The sequence below is a fragment of the Chanos chanos genome, chromosome 5 (genome assembly GCF_902362185.1).
Source record: "Chanos chanos chromosome 5, fChaCha1.1, whole genome shotgun sequence".
NCBI classification, from domain to species: Eukaryota; Metazoa; Chordata; class Actinopteri; order Gonorynchiformes; family Chanidae; genus Chanos; species Chanos chanos.
The window spans coordinates 45,273,581-45,299,466 of NC_044499.1; the positions used below are offsets into that span (position 1 = coordinate 45,273,581).

At 39.7% G+C, this 25,886-nt stretch overlaps 2 protein-coding genes across 2 annotated transcripts; both read right to left on the reverse strand.

The window, feature by feature from the left end:
• Positions 1–6,428: 6,428 nt before the first annotated feature.
• LOC115811475 (poly [ADP-ribose] polymerase tankyrase-2-like) lies at positions 6,429–19,002 on the reverse strand. Its single transcript, XM_030773688.1, is given in 28 exon segments — positions 6,429–6,789; positions 7,120–7,276; positions 7,593–7,779; positions 8,111–8,216; positions 8,396–8,470; positions 9,045–9,142; positions 9,392–9,512; positions 9,725–9,807; positions 10,362–10,608; positions 11,322–11,510; positions 12,475–12,584; positions 12,801–13,020; positions 13,342–13,507; positions 13,767–13,912; positions 14,272–14,351; positions 14,487–14,658; positions 14,816–14,894; positions 15,020–15,111; positions 15,233–15,354; positions 15,554–15,629; positions 15,631–15,741; positions 15,933–15,999; positions 16,128–16,222; positions 16,803–16,878; positions 16,984–17,020; positions 17,319–17,414; positions 17,640–17,864; positions 18,553–19,002. Coding segments are annotated over 28 exon segments (3,507 nt in total). The 5' UTR covers positions 18,767–19,002; the 3' UTR covers positions 6,429–6,729.
• A 1,000-nt stretch (positions 19,003–20,002) lies between these two features.
• On the reverse strand, positions 20,003–23,181 carry abi3b (ABI family, member 3b). The gene is made up of 5 exons (XM_030775094.1): positions 23,050–23,181; positions 21,972–22,139; positions 21,261–21,455; positions 20,867–20,946; positions 20,003–20,429 (listed from the first exon to the last, which is right to left on the reverse strand). Exons 1-5 carry the CDS (start codon positions 23,179–23,181, stop codon positions 20,003–20,005), a joined length of 1,002 nt encoding a protein of 333 aa, XP_030630954.1.
• Positions 23,182–25,886: the final 2,705 nt, after the last annotated feature.

Consider the following 25,886-nt stretch of genomic DNA (forward strand, 5'->3'; position numbering starts at 1 on the left):
TTTACCTCTCAGATTTCTTTCTTTTCAACAAAGAGTGTCTGTAATTGTGTTGTGGAGCGGGGAAAGTCAGACATGTCCCTTTCACAGGTTACCTGAGGCACTCTGTTGTATTGCATGTAAAGACCTTCTTTTGGAACAATCTGTCATGTGTCAGGCTGAAAAAGAATTCACCATTTTTCTTTTTCTTCCAAAATGGGGTTTTAAGTGGACGATCCAAGTTTATATTTTTCTGTGACTTTTATGTCACTGCTTCTTATTAATATCCTGAAGTTACAGTGACACATTAAATACACAAAAATACATGTTTAATATAATAGCATTTTTCTTAACCAGTAAATAGATTTCACTTTAGATAATGTATCATGATATTATTTTGCTTCAGTATTTCTTCTTCACTCCTTTCAGTGAGATAAACTTTTGAGTTTCCATGTGGATGTGGAGGCTATGCTATTATATCAGTATTGTCTAAAAGATGACTCACTACCAGTGCTGTAATTATGTTCCATCCACTCAAATCCAGGAGCTTGTTAAGATGTCTATTTTTCTTTCTTTCTTTCTTTCTTTCTTTCTTTCTTTCTTTCTTTCTTTTTCTTTTTTTAATAACAAATACTGTTCAAAGAAAAGCAAGAACCATTCAAATTTGCAAGTATCCAAGAAAGATTCTTTTGAATAATTTGGGATTCATGTGAATCTGCATTTATACTGCCAATTTGCAAGTTTTCTTTAGTTCATTTTTTAAATAATTGTCAAAATATTTCAGGGTGAAAAGGCTGAAAAGCATTGTTTCAAGGGGAAAACAAATCTCTAGGAATAAAGAGGCACACCAGACATTCTTTCCTTCAGTCTTTGTACACTTTTACTTCAAATGCTAGTCTAATATTAAAAGGATTTTGGGTCCTGCAGGTTGGGGTGCTACAAAGTGAAAATGACATGACCACAAGACACCCAGAGGTATAGGAGGTATAAGTTTTCAATTTGCTGTGGATGCTGAGGAAGAACCACCAACAGAACACTTTGGCCTGCTTCATTCAGCCTCAGAGATAGCACAGAGAGTAATCTTTCTCATGCTCTCTCTCTCTCTCTCTCTCTCTCTCTCTCTCTCTCTCTTTCTCTGTATTGTACAGAGTGGCATCAGGTGTACTTTTCAGTGCACAAATCAGCAATGGACTGCTTGACATTTTCACTCCAAATGTGGATATTGTTGAGATTAATGTGGATCTGAAAAAGCTTTTGTTTCTAACAAATGCAAATGACAAAGTGTGAGTTATTTTGTGTTTTGTCATGCTAATGTCATCTAATGGATCATTATTGATATCCGAACTGATTATCAAGTTTTAGAATGGAAACTCTTCTGAATCAGTCTTTGTCCCTGTAACGGCCTTATTCATTCGAAATAGCAAAAACAAATCAGTGGAAAGTTAAATTTATCAAAATGTTCAGAGATATAAAGAATTTGTCAGGACACACTCATTAAGGTGCAAATGGTATCGAAATACCATCTGTTCAGCTCTTGTTAGATTTGCATGCTATTAAATGTGTTCCTCATTAGGTTCCCTGTTTATTCTTATAGTTTGATACTTTTGACTAATATTCAAAAGCATTGTGTGGGTCCATTTTTTTGTAATTTTCTTTTAATCCTTTAATCCTCCTGGATTAATGAGAGAAAGTACATTTTCAAACATGTAGTATATGAATATAAATCGCTCTGGACCAGTGGAAATATCACGTCTTTTATTAATATAACATAACACCCCTGAGGGACTGTAAGCTCTACATATTTTAAATAATAACAAGTGTAAGAGGTTTCATAGGGTAAACAGTATTGTTTATTTAGTAACCCAGACAGATTCGAGGAGAGCAATTTGAAATCCCTCCAAAAAGTTGCAGCTGACTTGATTGTATAGGATACCAACATAGCTGTCATTATCAGTGTCTGTGTTACTGAAGACCCATGAGATCATACTGAAATGTCACCAAAGTGCCTTGTTCTTTGATTATGTTAAAACACTTTGGTGGATGATGAATGATTTTTCCCTTTATGTGCATTGTACGCTTGAACGGTTAATGAGTAGACTGTTTTGATGTCTGTTTTTGAGATGCAGTGGACACACACGCATGCACGCACGCACTCACGCACGCACACGCGCGCGCACACACACACACATACGCACACACACACACAAACCAAAAAAAAATCTGTGAACCTTTGTATTATAATGACAAAGATCTAGAAACATCAAAACCAAGTCTAGACACAACTTCATCCGCTGCTCACTAATCAAAGAATCTCATTCATGAGTTTCAGTTCTCGACGAAAACTGCATTTGAATTACAATAACATGACTACAAACATTCACCTTGTGGTGTCCCTCTGCTTTCCTGAGGGAGGACTGGAAGACGGCAGTGATGAGGATGTGCATGCAGACAGCCGTCTCCCGTGGGGCATCAGAGCAGACAGACGAGTCAATCTCCGATACTGTCACAGTATACACTCCGCGCTAATTAGCCGCTCTTTCTGCTGAGGCTGTGCGCTGAAAGGATCTAAATGAATTAGTTGAGAAACAGGATGGTACACTGCAACACTATCAATCAGTTTTTTGAAAAAAACTGAACTTGAAATGTCTCTCAGACTCATGCGATTCTTAAACTTACCTTAACTAAGGAAAGAACCTTGCCCTGATGCCACATTGACGGTCAAATCCACTTACTACTAAAAATGTAAAGAATTTCATCATTTCTCGTTGCTATCATAAAATATGATATTAGAAAGAAAAACGTTAACAGCATATACGCAGGGCAGACCTTTCACAGTTTTATGCAGAAATTATTGCAGATGGCTAACATAAAGTGGTTCATCTTCACAGTCCTTTTAAGAGGAAATATGCTGGATGCGGCAGTTTTATTGTTTAACAGCAAAATGACAGCAATGTTCAACATCTCCAAAGATCAGCTAACTTGGCAGCGTAAAAAAAAAGACTGGTGTCCTTGAAGCACGATATTTTTCTCTTAATCTTCCAACTCCAGAGATGGATGACAAAACCCCATTAATGTTCTGCTCTCTGGCTCAGCTGAAATCACATAACTTAACCTGGCTGCAGTGAAATGTGTGGGAGTCCAGAATAAAATGACATACCCTTCATTGTCATATGTATAAGACCGTGAACGTTTTGCGCGAGGCAATTTGATATGGAATGTGAATCAGTTGGCGATTATGCGTCTTGCCGGTGGTCATCAAACCACAAAAAGCCTGGAGTCCTGTGTCTTCAGTGTAAACTGTCCCTTAACTTATAAAATGCTTGCATTTTCATAGCATGTCCAGGATCTACACCGTAGGAGATGAGAATTGCTATTCATGCTATTGAAACGATGCTCTCCAAAGTAGTCATAAAATGTTTTGAAAATTGTTTAAGATGACTAATCCATTGTTGACCCGTTAAACATCTATAATACGCTTAATTCACATCTAATAAAAAGTATGGTTAAAAGAGGTAGTTATACATTATTTTTGGTTCAGTGCACACTCACATAAACACACAAGCACACACACACACACACACACACACACACACACACACACACACACACACACACACACACACACACACACGTTAGTATTATGCCAATGGGTAATGACCTTTGTCTTATTGTATCTAAGAATACATATGCTTAAATTTTAACATGGACCATTAAATTAACAATAACCGGCATGCCTCTGTTTAAAAGTCATTTAACCCTGTGTTGGTCAATTGGGAATGATTTTGATGTGAAGCAAAAGTCCTTGATTACTAAACCATCAGGACTATTGTTTTATCATCGTCTCAAGACTCCCTTCCAGCCAAGGATGTCTTCAAGAAAATCAACCAAGCCACTACCAAATTTATAGTGCAAGGAAAGGTAAATGAACAGTAATGGTTGAAGATGGTTTTGGTATGAAAGCTATGCACAGCAATTTTACCACTCTTAAATGGACTCTGGGAGGGACATGTTTTTGCACACTCGACAAGTTTGCTGTCTAAGGTAAAACATCTCCTAGTCCTGCTTTGCTTTGTTACGCTTTGTCTAAGAAATCAGTTTACTGGGTATTTGTTTGCTTTTTAGCCACAAGTAAAACATCAGGTCAAGAATGTGGTAAAATGCAGCTTGTTTGCTTTATATGCATTCTAGTGCTATCTTTAAAAGTCAGTTTGAAACACCTTGTTTCCCCGAGAGCTGTGTGTCATTTTTCAAAACTATGTTATTTCAAAATTGCTTACTTATTTCGGTTGTTTAGTATATGTATTCACTCTATAGTTTATCAAAGTGTTGCAGCAACTGGCGGGTAGCTGAAGACAATCTTGTATGCATTGCCTTGATGGAGGATTGAGGAAAAAAAAAATGTGTTTAGGAGACTGATTGGCAAGAGTTGTTAAGGGCTTGTAACATTCATCAACTGCCTGTGTCAGTTAGATGGATAACTGCGAATACCATTGCCTGGTATTCACTGGTATCAAGCTATACCGCCTTCAGAAGCATTACACAACCCTTTCTGTGTGATAACTGTCAGCTTGTCACGCACACATATGTCCGACACATGGCGAGTCTGGAATTACACCACTACATGTGGTTGTCAAGTCAATCTGAACATAACACCTCATTACTATCTCTAAGTAAAACGCCCATCTTTCATAAAAGTTTATGTCTCTGGACGTCCACGAAAGAAACTCTTCCATTATAGCTTGGGAAACATTATTGGTGATTTGCCATTCAGATCACGCTTTGTCTTTGATAAGTCCGGAGTGCTTAGCAATACAGTAACATGCTGTGCATGACAATCTTTAAACAAGGGAAGGAGAGAGGGTGCTTGCCTTGTCCGTTTTATGTATTCAAAGTAAAGGGTTATCCTTAGCAAAATTATACCAGTTATTTTCAAAGTTAGGAGTTGCTGTGAGCATAAACATAGTTAACTATGACGTGAATGACTTGAGGAATACTGAATTGAATAATATTGAATAATACATGGCTAATTCTTTCTTGAAAACATTCCTTCATAATCAAATCTCGATTTTCCATCAAAAAGTAGGCTCCTGCAATTCATCAAAAATTGCATGCCGCAAACTGATCGTTTGGAGGGAGCTTTCGATTCAAAGTGTATCTCCTGGATATGTAATTTGATGCTCAAATAATATATTTTCTGCATCTGGCCTTTGGCCAAAAAGAGCAAGCCATTTAATGAAGCACTTAAATCATACATTGTTTTGCACTGGGAGCTTTGAAGAATGCAGCTGAGGTTGCTCCGAAAAAACACGAATAAAATAATCAGACTCCTCGGTCAAGTGGTTGTTTTTGACATAATTCATGTCAATAGCTAACATAATACGCATGCTATTTTCATTAGTGCCTCTTAGGAAGGCTTAATAGTGCCCTCCACTGGATTATACTAAGCCTGGTTTTAATAGTCACGCAAACCTGACCACCTCTGTGGCTTATTTTAGCCACACTCAGGTAAACGACGAATGATATAAGTGAACCAAAACTGAGTTTCAACTGCTTTGGTCTTACACAATTCACTCATTTCTTTGTTTCAAATAAAGTCACAACTGCGACGGACATTTTTAAAATGATTATTATTATTATTTCAATTTGGCTGCTTTGGGTCTAAGGCACACTGGCCTGCCCTTAAGCAGTACTGGGATATTAAAGAAGCACAAAGCAAACATTTGCCAAACATGACATTACAAGAGTAAACCAGAACTACCATGCACAACAGACAAGTGATCCAGAGACACTGTAAGTCAACAGCATTGTAGAGTCTATGTACTTCACATTATTTCTAATGACAAACAGAATTAAAACAGCACATTCATTACATTGAGGGCACAAGAAGTGTTACATGAAATAATATTTTGCTCTCTCTAATTTTCTTTTTTTTACAAATGTATTTTTGTGTACAAGTGAAAGGTTAACTCTCAATTTCATGACCAGCATTTGATTCAAAATATGTGAAATGGTGAAAGTTGCCTGAAACTTAAAAAAAAAAAAAAGGTCAACCAGTTTTAAAACTTTTTAAGTCAACAGCCTGTAAACCCAATATCTTGGAATAATAAGAATACCGACAATACCAACAATATACCTTCTTCAGTTTATTTTCCATTTTTACTTCATCATAATGAACACCAGAGAGCTTGTTTTATGGCTACAGTAGTGGTTGGTTTGTTTCTAAATCAAACAATAGGTGGGTTGGTTGCCAACAGTCTGACTTTTCCTGTTGCCAAGGTGACTGTAGGTCACCATTTCAGAGATGCAGTATATGGCATGGGTACATGACCTTCACATATAGAACTCTTATAATACAAACATAAATAAATTAACATGCCAGTACAAAATATATATACAATCGCCTTCATAAAATAAATACGTTGGCTTTGTGATGGGCTCCCACGTTATGCAAAAACAATAAAAGTCTTGAAAGTTTTCATTTTACAGTGTCAGGACAGAACAAACGGAAAAACTCGAGGCTTGAGGTGACGTTTTAACAAAACAATGCACGTACACAGCCCCATTTAAAGGTTAGTGAAGTGCTACAAATGAAGACAAGAACAGGTCGTCAGAAAAAAAAAGGAAAGTCTTTTATCCACAGAGTGAAGGAAAGCATGCAGCAGTTACAGTAGTCACACTCCTTCACATAGAGACAGGAGGAACAGAGTCTGTACAGCAGGGCTCGGTTGTGCTTGCCCTCCTCAGGGTTAACTGTTAATCAGTCGTCCCATCTGGTTTAATGATCTGATACGTTATCAAATATTCAGGATAAGCCTAGAGGAGAGAAAAAAAGGGGCAAATTTTATCATTAGTCTCCAGCATGAAAAGATATGTAAAAACAACAGCATTTTGTGTATTCCAATAGGAAATTAAATATAGCCACCGCACGAGGCCCGCTAACGAAAAAAAAAAGTGTTAACTGAGTGTTCTGCAAAAAAAAAAAAAAAACCCCCAAAAAAACAAAAAAAAAACTTCTAGAAAAAGAGAAACCTAGAAATAGAAAAAAAAAAAAAAAAAAAAAAAAAACAAAACCCCAAAAACCTTCTAAAAATCTAAAAAAATAACAATTTATACATAAACGAGGGACTGGGGTACATCCGGTACCTGCTCTCCTCTGTAGATGACATATTCGGCCAGGGCGAGGCCGTTCACACTGGGCCTGCCAGTGACGGAGTGATGGCCTGGTGGAGAGTGAGCCATTTTCATGGCGCTGAACTGCAGGAAGGATTTCCCCAGAGTCACCCGACAGAACAGCAAATGCCTGAGGAACATTGAAAAGCAAAGCTATTAAACCAAGGCCACCCACACTAATACATCAAAAGACACTGATCTGTGTGTGGGGTGCTTGTTAGTGAGTATATCTGTATAACTGTAGATAACTGGAGGTGGTTGTGTGAATCTGTAGGGAATGTTTTTTTTTTTTTTTGTCTTTCTCTCTCACAGATATCCACACTGGCGGTACATTTTACCGGTGAACCGCGGTGATACAAAAGCACAAAGTCTTCTAAGCAATTTAAGCTTGGGGGGGGGGGGGGGGGGGATGAGCTAACTGCGCGAAACCAGAAAACTTAGCTCACCTTTGACACACGTAGCATGACCTGTCTTTGTGAACCGGACATCCGGTGCCTCCTCCGATTCCGTACACGTACTGGTTGCTCTTTGAGGAGTTCTCGGCGAAATAAATCCCCGCTCCGAACATGCCGCCTATGTAGGCGTGCCTCTCGTCAAAACCCTTATGGATGATGGCATTCACAAATGGCGACCCTACCAAACAAGATTTCAGTGAATAGAAAAGCAGAAGATATATATAAATAGATGTAGATACATATATAAATATATTTTTCTTTTACCAAAATTGTCACACTAAGATATGTGTCTTCTGCAATTGAAAGGCCACTATAACCTGTTATACAAGCACGCATTTCCCACCACTAAAAAATGCAACGACTTAAAATGTCCTGAATTATTCATCGGTGCTGCCTCACTGGCACTTTTGATCTATCAGAGAGGTGCTTGATAGGATTTTTTGGAAGCTGGCTGCTAGAAACGCTGTTTACAATCACACAAATGCTTCAGCATGAGCACACACTCTTACCATGGAATAGCATCCGTTCGTTTGAATGGTTGTGGTTCTCTTCTGATACCTCCTTTCTGCGATGGCTGTATCTCTCCCACAATTTCTTGTTGCAAACTTTCTGGATCTGTATTTAGCAGAAAGAGATGATTTTTCGTTAGTTCTTTCACCAATCTCCCATGGTAGACCCAAAAGTTCAGCTTCATAACTGCAAGTTAGATTTGTTTCGAACACTCCCTAAATATTCACATTCACAAACAATATATCTTTGTTAAAATAAATCTTTATTCAAATAAATGAGCTCACCTTCACAATGTTGTATCTGTTGAAAATACCTCCAGCATGGCCGCCGTCTCTGTGCTCTCTAATGGTACTCTGCATCTGTTCAAAAAGAGAAACAACTTCTTCAGTGTCACTCTTAATTATATATCGTTTCTCTAACCTGACTTATTGAAGTGCTCTGCCCAGAATAACAAGTGCTGTGTGCCTCTGATGAAGCTGCATCAGCTGGAACGCCGAGTTCAACAGAGGCTACGGTCATGTATTTATGCTTCTATAATTATGCACGCCAATGTTAGCTATATGACTGTCACTTCACACGACACAAATAAAAAGCAAAAAGCAAAAAAAAAAAAGTTTGTTAACACTAGTTTTTGTTAACACTACAGTAACACTATCATTTTAATAGTAGATAAGAATATATTGTTTCTACATGTGAATGTCATGAGATGAAGTTGACCATGCAGAAGGTTAAAAAAACAGTTTTTTTTTTTTTTTAACAAATTACATTAGAATCTTTACAAGAGTAGCTAACAAACTATTATTCCTACTTAAATGAGGAGGTCACAGCATGCAGGTGAGTATTCAGCAGGTACAATAGTCAGACTGCTTAGCACAAAGACAGAAGGTCGCACATAGTGAAACAGTGACTGTGGGAAATCTGTGAAGGCAATACCTCCTCTTCAACAGACTGAAATTCCTTGTCATCCGACGCTAAGTCTATTAGTATGGTTCCGCTGTTGGCAGTGTTCAAGGTCAGGTAGGGGTTCAAGCCTGCAATGCATCAAGAGTTTAAATAAAATGAATGCAAATTACAGTGCTAGAGAGTTCAAAAGTGCAGACACATTCCTGTCTATCAAATGAAAAAAAAAAATTGGGTTCCATGGTTAATTAACATTTACGCTGCAGTTGAGATCAAAGCGGGTTAAAAATCCCTGGACGCTGACCGACTACTTTCAAATTTTCTTTAAAACACTTTCGACTGATGAACAATACTGACTTTTGGGTAGTGTGAACACATACTTTGAGGTCCACTAATAAGCCTCTCCACTCCTTTGATGATTTTGTGTCGGTGGCCATAGGCATTGATGCCAATCTCCTTCAGTTCCTTGTGGCCCATTTCCACCAGAACGTCCAGAGTTATCTATAAAAAACAACAGTCACGTCGCACAATCCAACAATTTGGATCAGATTACAGAGATGCAATACCTCTGTAATCTGTATCACTGTAGCATCTTGAATTATGATGAAGAAATTATAATCTGTAACACATTCAAGGTTTATCTCTTTGTCATGTAACTTGGTTGAACTGAATGTAATAATGAGGCAATGCATTCAAACCAAGCTTGAGCTTACTTGTTCTCTTTCAAAGATTTCCAGGAGATGCTCTAGTCCCAGGTTGTGGAGAAACTGACTGATACTCAGGTCCACTCCAAGACCTGAAAACAATTACAGTAAATCAGGTAAAATCTCTCATTATTCCCATCAGTAGTGCAGAGATGACATTTTTGCTTATAGTGTGTTCAGTCTGGGTCTCAAGTCTCAAAAGCAAAATTCCTCACACCCACTTCTCCAGATAAGATCTGACAGATTCAGAGTAATTATCTAGCTGAAAACGGCTTTTTCAAAGTTTATTTCAGAACTTACATTTTGTAAAGAAAAGTTATGTAAACTTGGAATACTAGGACAACTATATGGTTGTTTGAATAGGCTTAACTTTTTGGCAATAATAAACTCAACTTTTGGGCCCTACATTCGACCTAGTTTCTTCTTCATCTTTTTCTTCATGTGCAATTTACATCATTCAGTGTTAAATGAAGTGCATTATCATTTTAATTTGGCTTCATTGCTCATTTTTTATAACGTCGTGAGATTAAGAATAAAATGATCAAGACGAAGATGTCATCAAAATATAAAACAGCTTAATCTAGGGACAGAATATTTGGCTTGCTCTTTAAAATGAGAGAGCATATGTCATGTGCTTTGAACTCACCTTCTTCCTTCTTCTCCACACCCACCGCCCCCTCGGCTCCAGAAGATCCCAACAGGGCAGGCAGCTCTGGGAATGTGGCTGACGTTGGCTCCAGACTGGAGGTGGAGGCCAGTGGCGTGGAGTTGGACGACAGGGCGGAGGCCACAACGCCCACAGAGGCTGATACACTAATAACCTGCGGCTTATAGCAGGCAGGCAGGGCAGAGGGAGGCATGGCGGCCGTGAGCAGGGCACGGACGTCATCCGCCTAGACGGCGACAAAACACAAAAAAAAAATACCGCAGAAGATGACGTCAACGCTTACACAACAAGGCAATCGCTGTGGGAACATGCTCCGACTCTAGATCAACACACTTCAAAGTGTATGTCCTCTTTCCCACAGCTGTCAAAACACATATGTGAGGGACAGTTTGATTCACACATGAAATCTCAAGCCACTATGAGCAATTCAATATGGATTTTGATTCAAACTGAACAACAACTCGGGGTCACACTGGGCATACCATAGGTGCAATACTGATGTTTTCACACAGATGGATTACTAACATGCATCCATCCAGGCACGTAAGACCTCTTTCGGGCATTTCATCACATCTTGATCAAAACGTCTGCAAGCCTTTTCTTTTAATTCTGGCAATCTGACTTAGGTAAAGTGATCATCAGGCAGAATGTGAATGTGAATGGAGACTAGATACATTAAGCCTCTTCTTGTACAAAATAAACTTTGGCAGTTCATCTTAATCATTCCCAAGGTTTATTTAAGGTTGATTTAAAGTAACAATTCAACAGCCATTTGCTTTTAAACTTTGTCATTTGCAGTGAAGCTTAATGTAACCAAGAAAGACAGTGAGGAGTGTTTAAGAGGATGGTTGATCCTTCAATGGTAAGGATAGACCCCTTGTGTTCACCACTGGTTCCCGGTGAGTTGAAAAACACACAGAGAAGGGGGCATATGGATACCGTGACAAGGTCCAGCGGCGACTGGCCTTCCTGGTTTCGTAGTGTGGGGTCAGCCCCATGTGCTAGGAGCAGGGCGCACAACTGGGTCCTCCCTTTCTGGGCAGCCTCGTGCAAAGGGGTGAATGCCCACTTATCTGTGGCGTTGACGCATGCGTTGTACTTGATGAGCAAAGCTGCCACATCCACATGCTGCAAATGAAACACACGGACCGAGCTTGCTTTTGGGTTTCCTCTCTCTCTTTTTCTTTTGGATACTGATTTCTCTCTTTTTTTTTTTTTAATGAACATGATCACGCATGGTTGCTTTGAGTCATGTCACCCTTTCACTCTCCCTTTTGCTATGAATAAAATGTCGCTGTCCAAATGGGCCAGGTCAACACTGCCCCACTGTCTAAAGTAATGCTGAAAAATATAAGGATATGAAGTTACATTTTGTGGATATGTTGACTTCTGGAAAGGGAAAAGGTTACAGTAAAGACAGAAAGGATTTCTAACCAAACTAACATTAGAGCGAATTGGTAATGAATTAGCTCGGACGACCTAACATTGCTGTACACATATTATTCGTTCGGGTCGTGTAGACCAAACATTTTGGATAAATATAACATTTTTTTTTTACTTAAAATATGCATGAATGGTACACTGTGCTTCTCTGTGATTTGATGACAGACATGACAACTTCTACAAAAGAGAACTCATGTTCAGAGAGAAAGCTTTACTCTTAAGTAAAAGTGGGCATGAGATGGGGAGAGAGAAGGGAGAGTGCTGTGGTATGATTAGCTCTTCAGATCTGGATGATCCACAGAGGAGACATACTGATCAAAGCAATCTAAAAACCCCTTTATGCTCAACACTCTTTTACATTCTTATGTAAGACAAGTGCTACTCTTTCATCCAATCAAAATGCTTAACTCTTGTTTTATCACAAAGACTGTGAATGTTTTCCCACAAGTTCAAAAAGAATGCTTTTTTCCACCCCTTCTTTTACTTGTCATTAATACTTATGTTCATCATAGAGAAAACATAAGAAAGCTGAATGTCATTCTGTCTGAAATATGCTAACTTAACTCAATGTTAGATGGTGTTTACCACAAAAGGTGTGTGCACATGGCTATCTGAGCATGCTGATCTGGGTGTAGTTAGAGAAACTCACTCCATAAGAGGCAGCATTGTGGAGGGGGATAAGACCACCTTTGTCCTGGGAATTAACTTCAGCACCATGCTGGAGCAAGTATTCGGCCACCTCCAGGTTATTGTAGCCAGCTAGCAAGCACAACACACCAAAAAAAAAACAGATTAACGCAACTGCAGAAAAAAATGTGGAACATATCGACGTACATTTAGCGCTACTCTTCAAATTCCACCATTCATCTGGCGTGACACAGCAATTTAACACGAAACCTTCCACAGTTAAAAGGGTTCCGTTTACAGGTAATGCAATATGGACTAAAAAGGCTGAATAGAATCCTTGGCATTCACCTGCTAGGTGTAGTGGCGTGGAGTGACGCCCCTGTGTATCTCTACAGTTGACATTCTCAGGGCTGCAGAGCTTTTTCACCCGGGCCAGGCACCCCTTCTTAGCTGCATCCAGCAGTGCGGCATCCCCCCTCAGAAGGTCCTGGATGTCTGTGTCTCCGTCCTTAACCAGGTCCAGCGGAGTGTTCCCGTCCCGGTTTTTCTTGGTCGGATCCGCACCGTGCTGAAGAGAAACACTGCTTTAGTACTGAATGCTGAATGTCTTAAGTTTACTTGTGAGAAAAAAAAAAGGTTTCTTTGCTCACACACACAAAGTCTCTAAAATTGCCTGTCTTGAGTATTTACATTGTACTTATCACAGCTGAATTTCTGTTTTGGAACACAATCATGCATTGTATCAATGGTACGAAGTAATTACTCATTCATAAAAATAAAGCTTGAAATTTAACCTTAAAAAACTTTGTTACTGTTGTAAACATATAATCACACAAATACCAGGGACGCCCTGCAGCCAAAACCGTACCCATATTAATTAATAAACTACCTGAAGCAGCAGTTTGCAGATCTCGTATTTGCCCTTGGCAGCTGCCTCATGCAGTGGAGTGAACTTCCACAGGTCAGCCACATTGACCACCGCACCGTGAATGACCAACAGCTCAGCAACCTCATAGTGCCCATAAGAGCAGGCATTGTGCAAGGGAACCAGGCCACTGCGTGACAGGGTACACACTTATTACAAAAACAGGACACTTACTGATCATGTCGCTTTCACGTAAGGGATCAAATGTAAGGAATGATCAAAATTACGTGTTTGATTTTGTTTCTGTCAGATGAAAACGTGAGGCGGAACCAGTGAATTAACATCAAGAGACAGCTTAACTGAGCTTAAACGGAAGTTGCAGAAGAGTATGGATTCTTGTGGGTTAAGTCAGAAGAGTATGGAAGCTCTCTTGTGGGTTAAGTTCTCACCCCTTGTCTTTTGCATGAACGTCTGCACCGTGCTGTAGCAGGTATTCCACCACTGCCACACGGTTATACCCAGCTGCAAAATGCAGAGGAGTTGACTGCCGCCCCTCCACATCCCTGCAGTTCACATTCTGGAGTGTGCAGAGCTTCTATACACAGACACACACACACACACACACACACACACACAGGCAACAACACATAGTCATGTCAGTCTCTGAGGATAGGATGTTCTCATTTGAACAATACATATCCCATCTGTGCATGAAAATAACTGCCCAGTTATCTCAAACAAAGAGACATTTGTTAATCACAGTTTTTAAGAACGTAATAAACAAATGAATCACTCTGGATGCAGATCAGTGATAAAACCTTTGAGTAACTTAACCACTGATCCACTTTTAAATTTTACCATCAACAACAGAGCACAATTGTTTGTTCATACAATGCATCCCCTCTCAGTTACCCTATATCTGAGGAATTATGGGGAACATGTCCCTCTGCTCACCTTTACAAGATCCAAGTCTCCGGATTTGGAGGCTTCCAGTAACTGCCTGTCTGTGTCTGAGTTGCCTATAAAAACTCCCTCTGGTGGAAAGAAATATCAAATACACCATGTCACTGAGCATCTGTTCTACAAGTTACGATACCAAAAAAAAAATATGAATCACAGTAACGTCTGATTACATTTCTCAAATTAAAACTTTGGTCTCTGGAGCTTACCCTGCAGTATCTCTTGCACGCTCTCGTTTCCCAGTTGGGATGGAGAGAAGCCCTGCAGGGACGTGATGAGAGGATCACAGCCCGCGTTCAGGAGCAGGCGGCAGGTCTGCAGGTGGCCGCAGTGGGCCGCACGATGTAGCGCCGTCTGGCCTAGGCTATCAACTGCATTGACCTTAATGATGGAACAAGAGCTTTGTTTGATTGGTTCTTTAGTGTTAGTTACTTAAATTGCTCATTAATCTTTAATGAGCAATTAATTTCTGGACAATTAGCATTTCAGTGGTAGTTCTATACACAGAGTATAACGGTTTGTACAGAGCTGTACTTACCTTAGCTTCATGCTTTATTAGCACCTCTAAGACATCATTATGAGATTTCTCAGCAGTCAGGTGTAGGGGAGTCAAGAAACTTTAACAAAAGAAATGGGAGTAATTACACATTAGTAGGCTTTAACACACGACCGATTTTAAAAGAGTTTAAAAGAGATAATAGGATTCTCAGGAAACATCTGCTCGACTTCACAAAATGCTCACTCTTTAGTCTTTTCATTCACACTGGCTCCTTTCCTGAGCAAGAGCTCACAGACTTGTTTCCTCTTGGGATAGGGTGAGGTGGAAGCGCAGTGCTGTTAAAAGCAGAGAACTCAGAGTTAGTCAGGTTTTGAATGAAACACGTATGAGACACAGAGATATGTGAAGTATTTCTGGATAGCGAATTCATTCATATATTTTTTTTTTTTTTTGTACCAGAGCGGTTTCGTGAGTCTGAGGATGTTTGAAGTTGATGGTGTCCTGGGACAGATATTTCTTGACGCGGGCCAGGTCAGCTTCTCGTGCTGCCTGCAGCAAAGCGTGGCCTCTGAACTCATCTACGAGAGACAACACCACCATCACAGTGTCACACAGAACCACTTTCTGGGTTTTTTTTTTTATGACGTTTCTACTTTTTCATGTGAGGTGTCTACCTTTTCATGTTAGCATTACATATGAATCACGACAATTTCCTTGCATCTGGAGTAAACAAAAGACGTCAAAGGTATGACACGGATAACAGCGGAAAGTTCTTACATGCCAGGCGCTCTTTGAGCATGGCGGTAGGGGCCAGGTCAATAGCACTCTTGTTGTGACAGTTCAGGAAAGTTGGGATCAGCACCATAGCTGAGCAGAAGGGAACACACCTCCACTCGGTTTTTAGAGGCTGCTTCGTGCAGAGGGGTAAACTGCCACAGATCCATGGCATTAACACAGGCACCGTGCTAAATCGGAGAAAAAAACCCAAAACAAGATCAGTATAAAACATGCTCTCTAGAGACACAATCACAACTTGATCATTTGACTGACACCATGCAGAAACGAAGAATGGCCCTTAATAAACTTCACTTATGGAAAAACAACTCGTACAAACTTATGAATTATATCAACTTTACCTTCATTATAATAGACATACCTTTACAAGCAACTCAGTAACTTCATAATGGCCATACGAACAGGCGTTATGAAGTGGTACTAGGTCCCTGAAAAAAAACAAGGTCAGGAAAAAGAGTTAGTTGAGCAGAATGGCAGAGATAGAGAGACAGAGGCATTAAATACCAATGACGCAAAGGCTAAGGAGAAGTGAGAGACACACATGGTACTGCCCTACCCTTTGTCTTTTGCATGTACGTCAGCTCCATGTTGTAACAACAGCTGTACTGTCTTCACCCGATTATAGCCTGCAGCCAGATGAAGAGGAGTTGACTGGAACAAATAACAAATGATTAATAAATTATTACAAATGAGTACTTAATTAGAGCACAGTAAAAAGACTTATTTTTATGGCAGCACATCCAGAGCATTGAGAGCCATTCATTTGTTCATTCATTCACTCAATTGTTCATTCTCTAAGCCGCTTATCCTGCATCGAGAGCCATTTTGAAAGAAATTGACAAGAAGTCTTGCATTTATGTAGTTAAAGTAACTTGGCGAAAAAGGAATAACATTTAAAACACTGAAATGCTGAATATAATCCATGTGCTTAAAAAAAAAAAGATTTGAAAGCATTATAAAGCCCAAAATAACACAAAAACATTTAATCCTGATATCACATCACAAGAGCAGCAGGCTGGTTGACTGTCAACTATTTTTGTAACTGAAAAAAAACCTTCCAGGCTTTTTGCTCTCTGTATCAGCACATTATGTTCTTCAATTCCTTTCTTACTTCTCTTTCAAGTACATGGGTACCTTCTGTCTTTTTTGTCTTTTTGTTCTGATGCTTACAAAACCACATTACTACCCCAAACATGTAACACTGTATTAAAATGACCCCTCGTGATATTACCTTTCGTCCATCACTTGCATGGCAATTGACATTTAGCGGAGTGAGAAGGGTCATCAGCTTTTCTTCATTGCCACTCCTGGACACCAGACAACAATTTCAATACAAAAACAACATCAACGTGATACTAATTCAAACAACGTCGTCCAGCTTAACAAAGCGAAAATTTTAAATGATGCAGTACCTTGCGCTTTCAAGAAGGTCATCCTTCCGATATTCTCCTGTATCGAGGAAAGAAAATACATACAAAGTAAAAAATGTCAAACCAGTCGTACTGCACTCTGTATGTCTTTATTCATGATAGTTTTAATAAAACATTTTCCTGTTTGGATATTATCTGCCGTTCCCCCGTTTTTTTGCTCTCTGAATAAAAATCTTGCGACTAAAAGACATGTCTTGCTATGAAATGCTTTGTGTACTGTAGACCGATGAGAAGATATCTGTGGGTTTTATGAGGAGCTTGCTTTGGAAGAATAGAAAGGATTATGCAAGGCGGAGGTGAAGTGTGAGGTTATTCACCAGTCAGCACAGCCTTGGTGGAGGGCTCAGCGAGGTCCAGTGGCGTCCTTCCGTCTGTGTTACGGATAGTTGGCTCAGCACCATGCTGCAGCAGCACTACGATATGACATTTTAATATATAGCGAAATGACACTTTAGAACAAAATCCGCCAGAAATACAACAGGTTCATCTAAAGGTTCTCTTAACAGTTCTATTGTTTCATACATTTTACACAGTCCTTTTTTCAAGTTACCAACTCATCTGAGTAAACATTCAGGGATATTATACATGAGCGTGTTTGTTATTTGGTCGGAGAGAGAGGATGCTCATTTATTATTTACCGATGCAGACATCAATCTTGCCCTTGATGGCAGCTTCATGAAGTGGGGTGTAGTTCCAGTTGTCTCTGGAATTGGCATCTGCCCCATGGTGCAGGAGCAGGCTGACGACTTCGGCATGACCGAAGGAACAGGCATTATGAAGGGAGATGAGACCCCCGTCATCACGGGCATGTACGTTAGCACCATGCTGAAGCAGATACTCCACAACATCCCTGCGACCAAACCCTGAAAGAAACAGGAGAGAACATTTCACACGATGGGCCAGTGGTAACTGATGTCGAACCAATTCTGTCCAATGCTTATGTCTGTGTTTTTACATGACATAATATTATTACAGGGTTGTCTGTGCAGGTAACCATTGTCACATAGACTATGGTTATATCTAATAGATGCTTTTATCAAGAGACATACACCATTCAAGATAAATGCAACCAGCATTAAAATAAATTAGAATGATACTTACAACTATGGAATTATTACATAATTTGTGGTCTGCTGATAGAAGAAGATTTTCAATGCCATAGGTTGTTTGTATAATGTAAAGCCAATTAATATCTTATCTTTATCAGTCGTCTTGCTCCATTTTTTCATGGCGTGCACTACATAGTGAATAAAGTGTCAGACACCTCGTCCCATTGACAATCATTGCCTCACCACTTTGTATAAATTTTAAATGATTCTGACTGAAATAATAATTATGTACCAGTCAGATAATAATACATAGGAATTCGGTTCATTTAGCAGCATACAACCAAAGACTGTCATAATTATTGACCGACATATAAATGGAGGGTAAGACGCTTTTGTCTCGCATAGCTCTTAAATTATTCAGTGACTCTACATGATATTTCATGGAGGTACTCTATATGGCGTTCTTCGCGACCCTCTATGCTTTTGTGTTCAGTTGCCTCACCAGCAGCAAAATGCAGCGGAGTCGATTTTCTGCCTGCTGTGTCCCTGCTGTTTACATTCTCTGCGTTAACGAGCTTCTTCACCCGCTCTACGTCTCCGTTCCTGCAGGCCTCGAACAGCTCCCTGCTCGGTTCTCCAGCCCCGGATGTTTCCATTACAGGGGATACGGCGCCACCACCCAAGCCGGAGACCCCCGAGAACCGTCGGGAAGACATTGACTCCGTGCGCCTTAAAAGGCTGATAGTTGTCAATGTATAATAAGGAATGTGCACGATCCCAGAGCTTTCACATCGAGGCCGCAGTGATCTCCAGTTCTCCACAGTTACCTGCTGTATATTACAACCATATCAAGGAAACAAATGGATCACGCTGCGTCTCCCTATCTAATCTACAGAGCTGTCAATATGCTTCACGTTACGCAATGGTAGGCAGTGTCTACTCTTCAGTCCATAGTCCGCGCTCAACACCAACTCAACCTGTTATCTATTCCAGTACACGTACTGGTCCTCTGCAGCATGAACTCCCCAAATACAGTTTCATGTCGGTAAAATTAATTTGTGACATATTTAGGCTACTGCTGTAAATAATTTGCATTAGCTACAGTCATTTGTCCTCGCCCCACCTTCACGCGGTATGATGTTCGTCGTGTTCTGCCAAGAACGAGCTCAGCCTGTCTAACACTACCTAAAAGCGTGATGCTGCCATCTAGGGTGTTCAAAGCGCCAAGGCCCTTGAATTAGCCTATACCTGAGTAATAATAGAAGCGTGATCTAAAATAGCCTCTATGTCAATAATTGTATTTTGAGGACTTTTTTTTTTCTTTTTTATGAGCAAGAATCATCCGATAATTGGCGTAGGTTTTAGTATGCTGGGTTAGTTTCCCTTGTTCCCTCGTTTTCCTTGCTGGTTTCCTTTGATTATTGGATGTCTCCCCGTGGATTTCCAACACAATCTGGATCGACGCACATTTACAGAAAATAATATAATGGAATAGTACAATCGCTGTCAACTTTGAATGTATTTTAAATCACATCAGCAATCACACTCTTTCCTCACGTGAAAATACTGTTTATTCACCTAATGTAAAAAAACAAACAAACAAAAAACAAACAAGCAAACAAACAAACAAACAAAAAAACCTGCAAAATGATACACAGAATGGAACAGAGAAGGCAGCTTTTTAGCATTTGATGCATACAGCTATTGTTTATGTTACTTAGCTCATATGAAGCATCTGGGAATACTGCATAAATAATAAAATAGGTCAACCTTTGTATTTATATGTGAATACATTGAATGTACTGGTTTAGATATGTATAAAAATACCCATAGATTTTCTCTTTTAAAACAACATTCTATACCTAGTTAAGTGACAGTGTACCACCACTGAATGCAAATCTAACAAAATTAGCATTCTGAGCGATTAACACGGCCACTTCACATACTCAAACCTATTTCATAGGTGGTGGAGGTGGGGGTGGGGGTGGGGGTGGAGGTGAAAGGTTAGTCCCTCCAGTATTTAGTGTAGGTACGGGTGGTGGGGGAAAGGCACCTCCATAAGGTGGAGGCGGAGGAGCAACACTCATGGAGTGGTCTAGCGGAGGTGGAGGAACAACACTCATGGAGGCATTTGGAGGAGGTGGAGGTGGAGGTGGAGGTGGAGAGAGATCACTCAAAGAGGCATTTGGAGGAGGGGGTGGGGGAGGAACAGCATTCACAGAGGTGCTTAGAGGAGGTGGAGGTGGAACTGAAGTGTCCAAAGGGGGAGGCAATGAAGAATCAATTGTCTCTGGAGGCGGAGGAGCGGCAGAGGCTGTGAGATTAGTACCAGCCCAGTTTGGCACTGTTGGAGGGGGTACCGCAATGCCCGTACTGGACCTGAGGTGAGAGAGTTGGAGTTGCAATGGGATGAAAGGTCATTCTGACTTATGTGTATTAGTGATGGAAATTGTGACTACTGTGACTGTATTTTAGTCAAATACATTTCACTTCATTACTCACTCTCTCCCAAAATAAAATAGCATAGGTATTTAACAGCTGATGTTATGGATGAGTGCTAGAATAATAACGAGGCAGTAAAAATGATTTAATCGTAGTTCAATATTTAACGTGTCAGACTAAACTAAGAAATGCTAGATAGTGAATAATATGGTATGTCAGGCATAATTTTACAATCTGTAAGGTTTAAAATGAATGATGCAGAACAGTGAATAATACGGTATGTCAGACATAATTTTACAATCCGTAAGGTTTAAAAGAAAAAAAAAAAAAACCCTCTGTCAGCATATAATATTAGTGGCAGTTTGAGGACCTACCCAAATGAGCTGGCTGTCTCTTGTGCGCTTTGTTTTTCAGTGCTGGTGTCTGTGTTTTCAGGCTGTTTCTCGGCGACGACCTAAACATCAAAAAGATAAGATGAAGCCAAGCCTACATGTCACCCTACACTATTGTACCCTACACTGCAGTTCTTAATCTAGAAAACTTAAGGACATATTCATTTTCTCATGGACTGTTTGGGATGATCCTATGCTTAAACTTAAATTCTTGAGTAGTTCATGTAGTGTTTAAAACATGCCAGTGAAAAAATGTTTTAAGCTACTGGACTGGTGGGTTCGCTGTGCCTTTGAAAAATAATACATGATTAAGAATTTGGCTCACCACATAAAGGTATCGAAAAGAGGAACGCAGATGTAATTGCTATGAACTTACAGTTTTTCTGCTCTCCCAAAAGCCATGTCCTAGCGTGTCGAGGATTGTGTATGAAATGGGCTTGCGAACATACACTGGCTCGGGCTCCTGGGTGTTTGCTGGGGGGGCCATTTTGGCAGCACGCGGTACCTTTGAATCTGTGGTCAACAGCCCAATCTGTCTCCTTTCGACTTTCTCCTGATGCATGGCTACAGCCTGGACGAAAGGGTCACAATTACATAAACCCTCCCAGATTTCAGATGCAATTCAATGCCGGTCCTTTTGAATTCGTTGGTCAAGCTACACCTTCATGGGTGTATGGGCAGTTCACTGTATAGTGTTAAAAAACTTCTGTATCTTCTTTTCTCATACGTCACAAGACAGTGTGATGTTACTGAGAACAAGATCAGTTGAGACTATAAAATACATTACGCACAGTTAGGAGCAGAATGAAATGTATTTGGTAGCATGGATTGGTCTTATTTTCAGTAATGTCACAGTACTGGAGTGTAACAATAGCATAAACTTTAGATATGGCTGCATGGGACAAGGCTTATATACAGCTGAGGATTGTCATTGGTAATTATATGTGTTTCATAATGAATTTTAACCAATACAATTCCACATTAAACCAGATTTAAATCAGCCCTGTTTGTTTAAAGCATGATATAAAGTAATAGTAAATTTTCACAGATCCTAAAAAGTGATGAGAATAAACAGAAAGAATCCCACCATGCTCAGCAGGTTGACAGAGGACTCCATGTCTTTTATCTGATTGGTCTGAGCATCCAGTAGCCTCAGTACATAAGTGGCCAGCGTGTTGATCTGGTATGTGACGCTGGCCAGCGCCTGGTTAGTGAAAGCCTTTGACTCCTCCACTGCGTTTCCTGGGTCCTCTGCCTAGAGGTGTGGACGTGGGCTTTAACACACAGTTTGACTAAGTTGCCTTTTGAATGGAGCCTATCGACTATGACGGCAGTACAGACATTCCTGGATGTTTGGCACAAGGTGGTACTGAGCACGCACACAATCGCGATAATAATAAATGCAGGGCAGTTATACAGCACACAAAACCTTAAATCACATATTACAAACTTGGGAAGTGTTTTCTTTTCTTGGCACCAGACAGTTGACTAACAATAGTTGCATTCCTGCAGTTGACTAGCAGAAAATGATTTTAAAATGCTGTTTTACGGTTATAAGAGAGAGGATCCTAATGTAACATGTCGTAACATGTAGTTCTCACTAAAATGTGCCTTTGGGAAGGTAAAGAGAGAGAGCGAGATAAACATGTTAAGATCAGGTCCACAGTAATTTCTGAGAAATACCACACTCCAGGCAGACACTGCCTCTCTCTTGTCTGTGCTCTGTTTGAACTTGTACTCTGAAATCACAAGAGCTCTGAGCGGAGACATAGCGTCTTACAACAAAGGTTGCAAAAGCTTAACAAATCACATTTTAAAGTCATAAGAACTTATTCAAAGCAGTACTGGATGAGCAGGCAGTATGCTATTAAATGATTCAGCCAAGGAGTCACCAGAGCCATAAAATGCTTTTTACAACTTTTTTTTCCAAGAAATATCTAAAAAGGTCATTTTCAAAAAGTGACTCTTGACGCGTTTCATCTTTGAACTGAAAGAATACTTCAAAATGTATTAAACCGTTGCGACCACAAACCGCTTCGCTTGTGTGTTTAGCGCAAGACGAGTTCTTTTTTTTTCTTTCTTTTTTCAAGGAATAAGGTGACACAGTAAGGCCTATCAACAGTACCACGTTAAGTGTTATTAAGCATAAACGAGAGTACTCTCACCTGAAGATAATTGTGTTCACAGTATTCGGCCACCTTCTGAAGGTTGCTGTGGTTATCAAGGAGAGCTTTCCTGGCGCTTGGAGCCTCTTGAAAAATCTTCTGAATGATATCCAAACAGTTTTGGTCCGTCATGATCGGCAATCTTTCAGAGCCTTTTGCTTGACCAAAAAAGTGAAAGTCCAACTACACGCGACCTCCACAGATTAGGCACTGACGCCGATAGTAGGGACACTGAAGTATCAAGGCCTGCTCGTACTTGCACATGGTTGGGGTATGTGTCAACAACAGAGCTCATACCTGCCCAATAGTGGAGCAGCATTAACATTCAGCCTCAGCACAAAAAAAAAGAAAAGAAAAGAAAAACTGAGTCACACACAGAATGAAAAATATGTTCTGTTGTTCTGTGACCGAGGCCAGAGCGTGTGGTTAGTAAAGGTCCATAAACAGCCTATAGACTGAATTATAGGCTTTTTAAAAACAGGGTTTTTTTTTTTACGCCATTTGAAAAGAGGTCAATTATGCTGTGGTACTGTCTACAGATTGTGTCGAAGAATCATGACTTTTGACTGGGTAGAGCATCTTACGGCTTGATTTAGCTATAGTAATGGTCATTCTTTCTTCTTGTTCTTCTTCTTGTTTTTCTTCTTCTTCTTCTTCTTCTTCTTTCTGGTAATAAAAGAGGGTAATGTCAGTTCAAGCAGATGAGGTTTAAGATACATCATTTGAATAAATGGAATATGAAACCTCTTATTTTCACATATTGTGTCTACCAGATAGACTTTTAGGAAGTAGCTAAATCTCTCCCAAATAATTTAAGCAATAATGCTGTTTTATTTCTTTCTGGCTACATTTGTAAAGAGAGGCATTTTTTGTTGTTGTTGTAGTTATTATTCTTCTGAAGGATGAAAGCATAATCTGCCACAATGAAACTGAGCAGTTAACACCAATTTTGTGATTTTTATCATATTATAATTTTCGCAATTAACCACAAGAGGGCAGGCTTTCACATAAACCAGAAACACTCACCGCTCCTACACTCCCTGTCATTAGCCTTCATTCATTAAATGGACTTTAATTTGAGTTGGCTCATTCCTTCTGAAAAACTAAATGCAGAAAAACAAAATAAAATAAAACAAAATGGAGTTTCAAAATACATCGGTAAGCTGATTCACTAATTTGGTACTTTTGTGATTAAACATCCTTTAATGGTCTTTATTTTCTGTGTCAAAGTCAGTAGAAATGACCTCCTGGAATGAGCCGGAAAATAAATTCTTGACATATTTGCGTGCTACATGTAGAAACCATCAACTTTTGCAGGGCACTGTTCGCTGCGTTTATATTCATTATATTTTATGTTCTACCATGGAACAGTTATCGAGAGTGAATTTCTTTCAGTGAACTCAGCATACGGTGCACGTCCATTGTGGACGATGAGCTGATATCTTTACTGCTTAATAATAGGTAATGATAAGATAAATGCCATTTACTAAATGGCATGATCATCACCCTTGTACTGCTCTTGATGTGCCCTCATCATTAGCTTTGTCTCGTGATAGTCTCACTGATGATAACATGCGGGTAAACATTACGGGTGCCTTGGTTTGCCCCTTGTGCTAAGAGATATAATCTTAGCGGGGCAAATTCCTTTTATTACCGATGGGTAGAATGGCATTTATCTCCCTTTCTGCCTTTAGATTTTTTGTTGAATCTTGTCAAGATTTCATGCTCATAAGCATTATTGAAATACGACTCAAAATAATAACATTTACCTGTCTAAATATGGGTTTGAGTGAGTTTGTCAGTTTACCAGTGTCAGTACGTGTTAATTTGGTTAACCGTTAAGTTTCAGGGCAAGTAGCTCAGAAGATGAAAATCAATTAAATATAGGATAATGTCGATTTTTTTTCTTAAAAAGCTGTGGTGAAGCACCTCTGATAGTGAGCACCCCAAGACACACACACACCCCAGCACACACATGCACCCCAACACACACATGCACACACACACACGCCAACACACACACACACACACACACACACACACACACACACACACTCCCCAACTGTAACTTGTCTGTCTTTCCTCATGCTGAAAGAACTAAGAAATGAAGGATTTAGTTCAGGATGGTGGCTCACCAGCATCTGTTCTCTATTTTTAGCCATCTAGACGCCTCTGTTTCTCAAATCTGATATAAATCACTCAAAGCCCTCCTGTCCTTCGGTTCTGACAGTGATTGATCCTTCTCATATAATATGGGACGCTGCTTGTTCCAAGGTATTTATTTTGTCTCCTATACCTGAGGACAGATGAGGTTTGCAGATGATAGGTGTGTATGTGAAATGGGTGGTACAGAAATGTTAAAATCTAAAAGCAACAAAATGGAGACAAAAGACAGATATTACAACAGAACATTAATAACTGGGGAAAATTGCTGTGGCCTGATGGTGAAGATGTATACCTTAATTGATCATTTAAAATGAAAACCAGCATGTACGTAATACTATACATCAGGGCGGTGAAACAGGTTTGGAAAGCCTTTTCCACATAGAACAAATCTCATTGTGAATAAGGATTAATTTTAACACAATTACAGCTGCCGTTTGTCTCTTATCCAATTGTTTTGGTTTAAATTGAACCAAAATACTAAGACCCAATTTTCCTTCATTGTTGTTAGTAAGCATCAAATGTTGCCAATTTCTGAAACAATGGGAGCATACAATAGACCAGTTTGTGGCTTGTTAAAATCTCAGGCCTTTCTTGGCATCATGTGCTTGCATTGTTTATAGCAATGAGGTAGCAGCATGGTTCCACCAATGAGCCCGCTGTGTGGTTAGCAA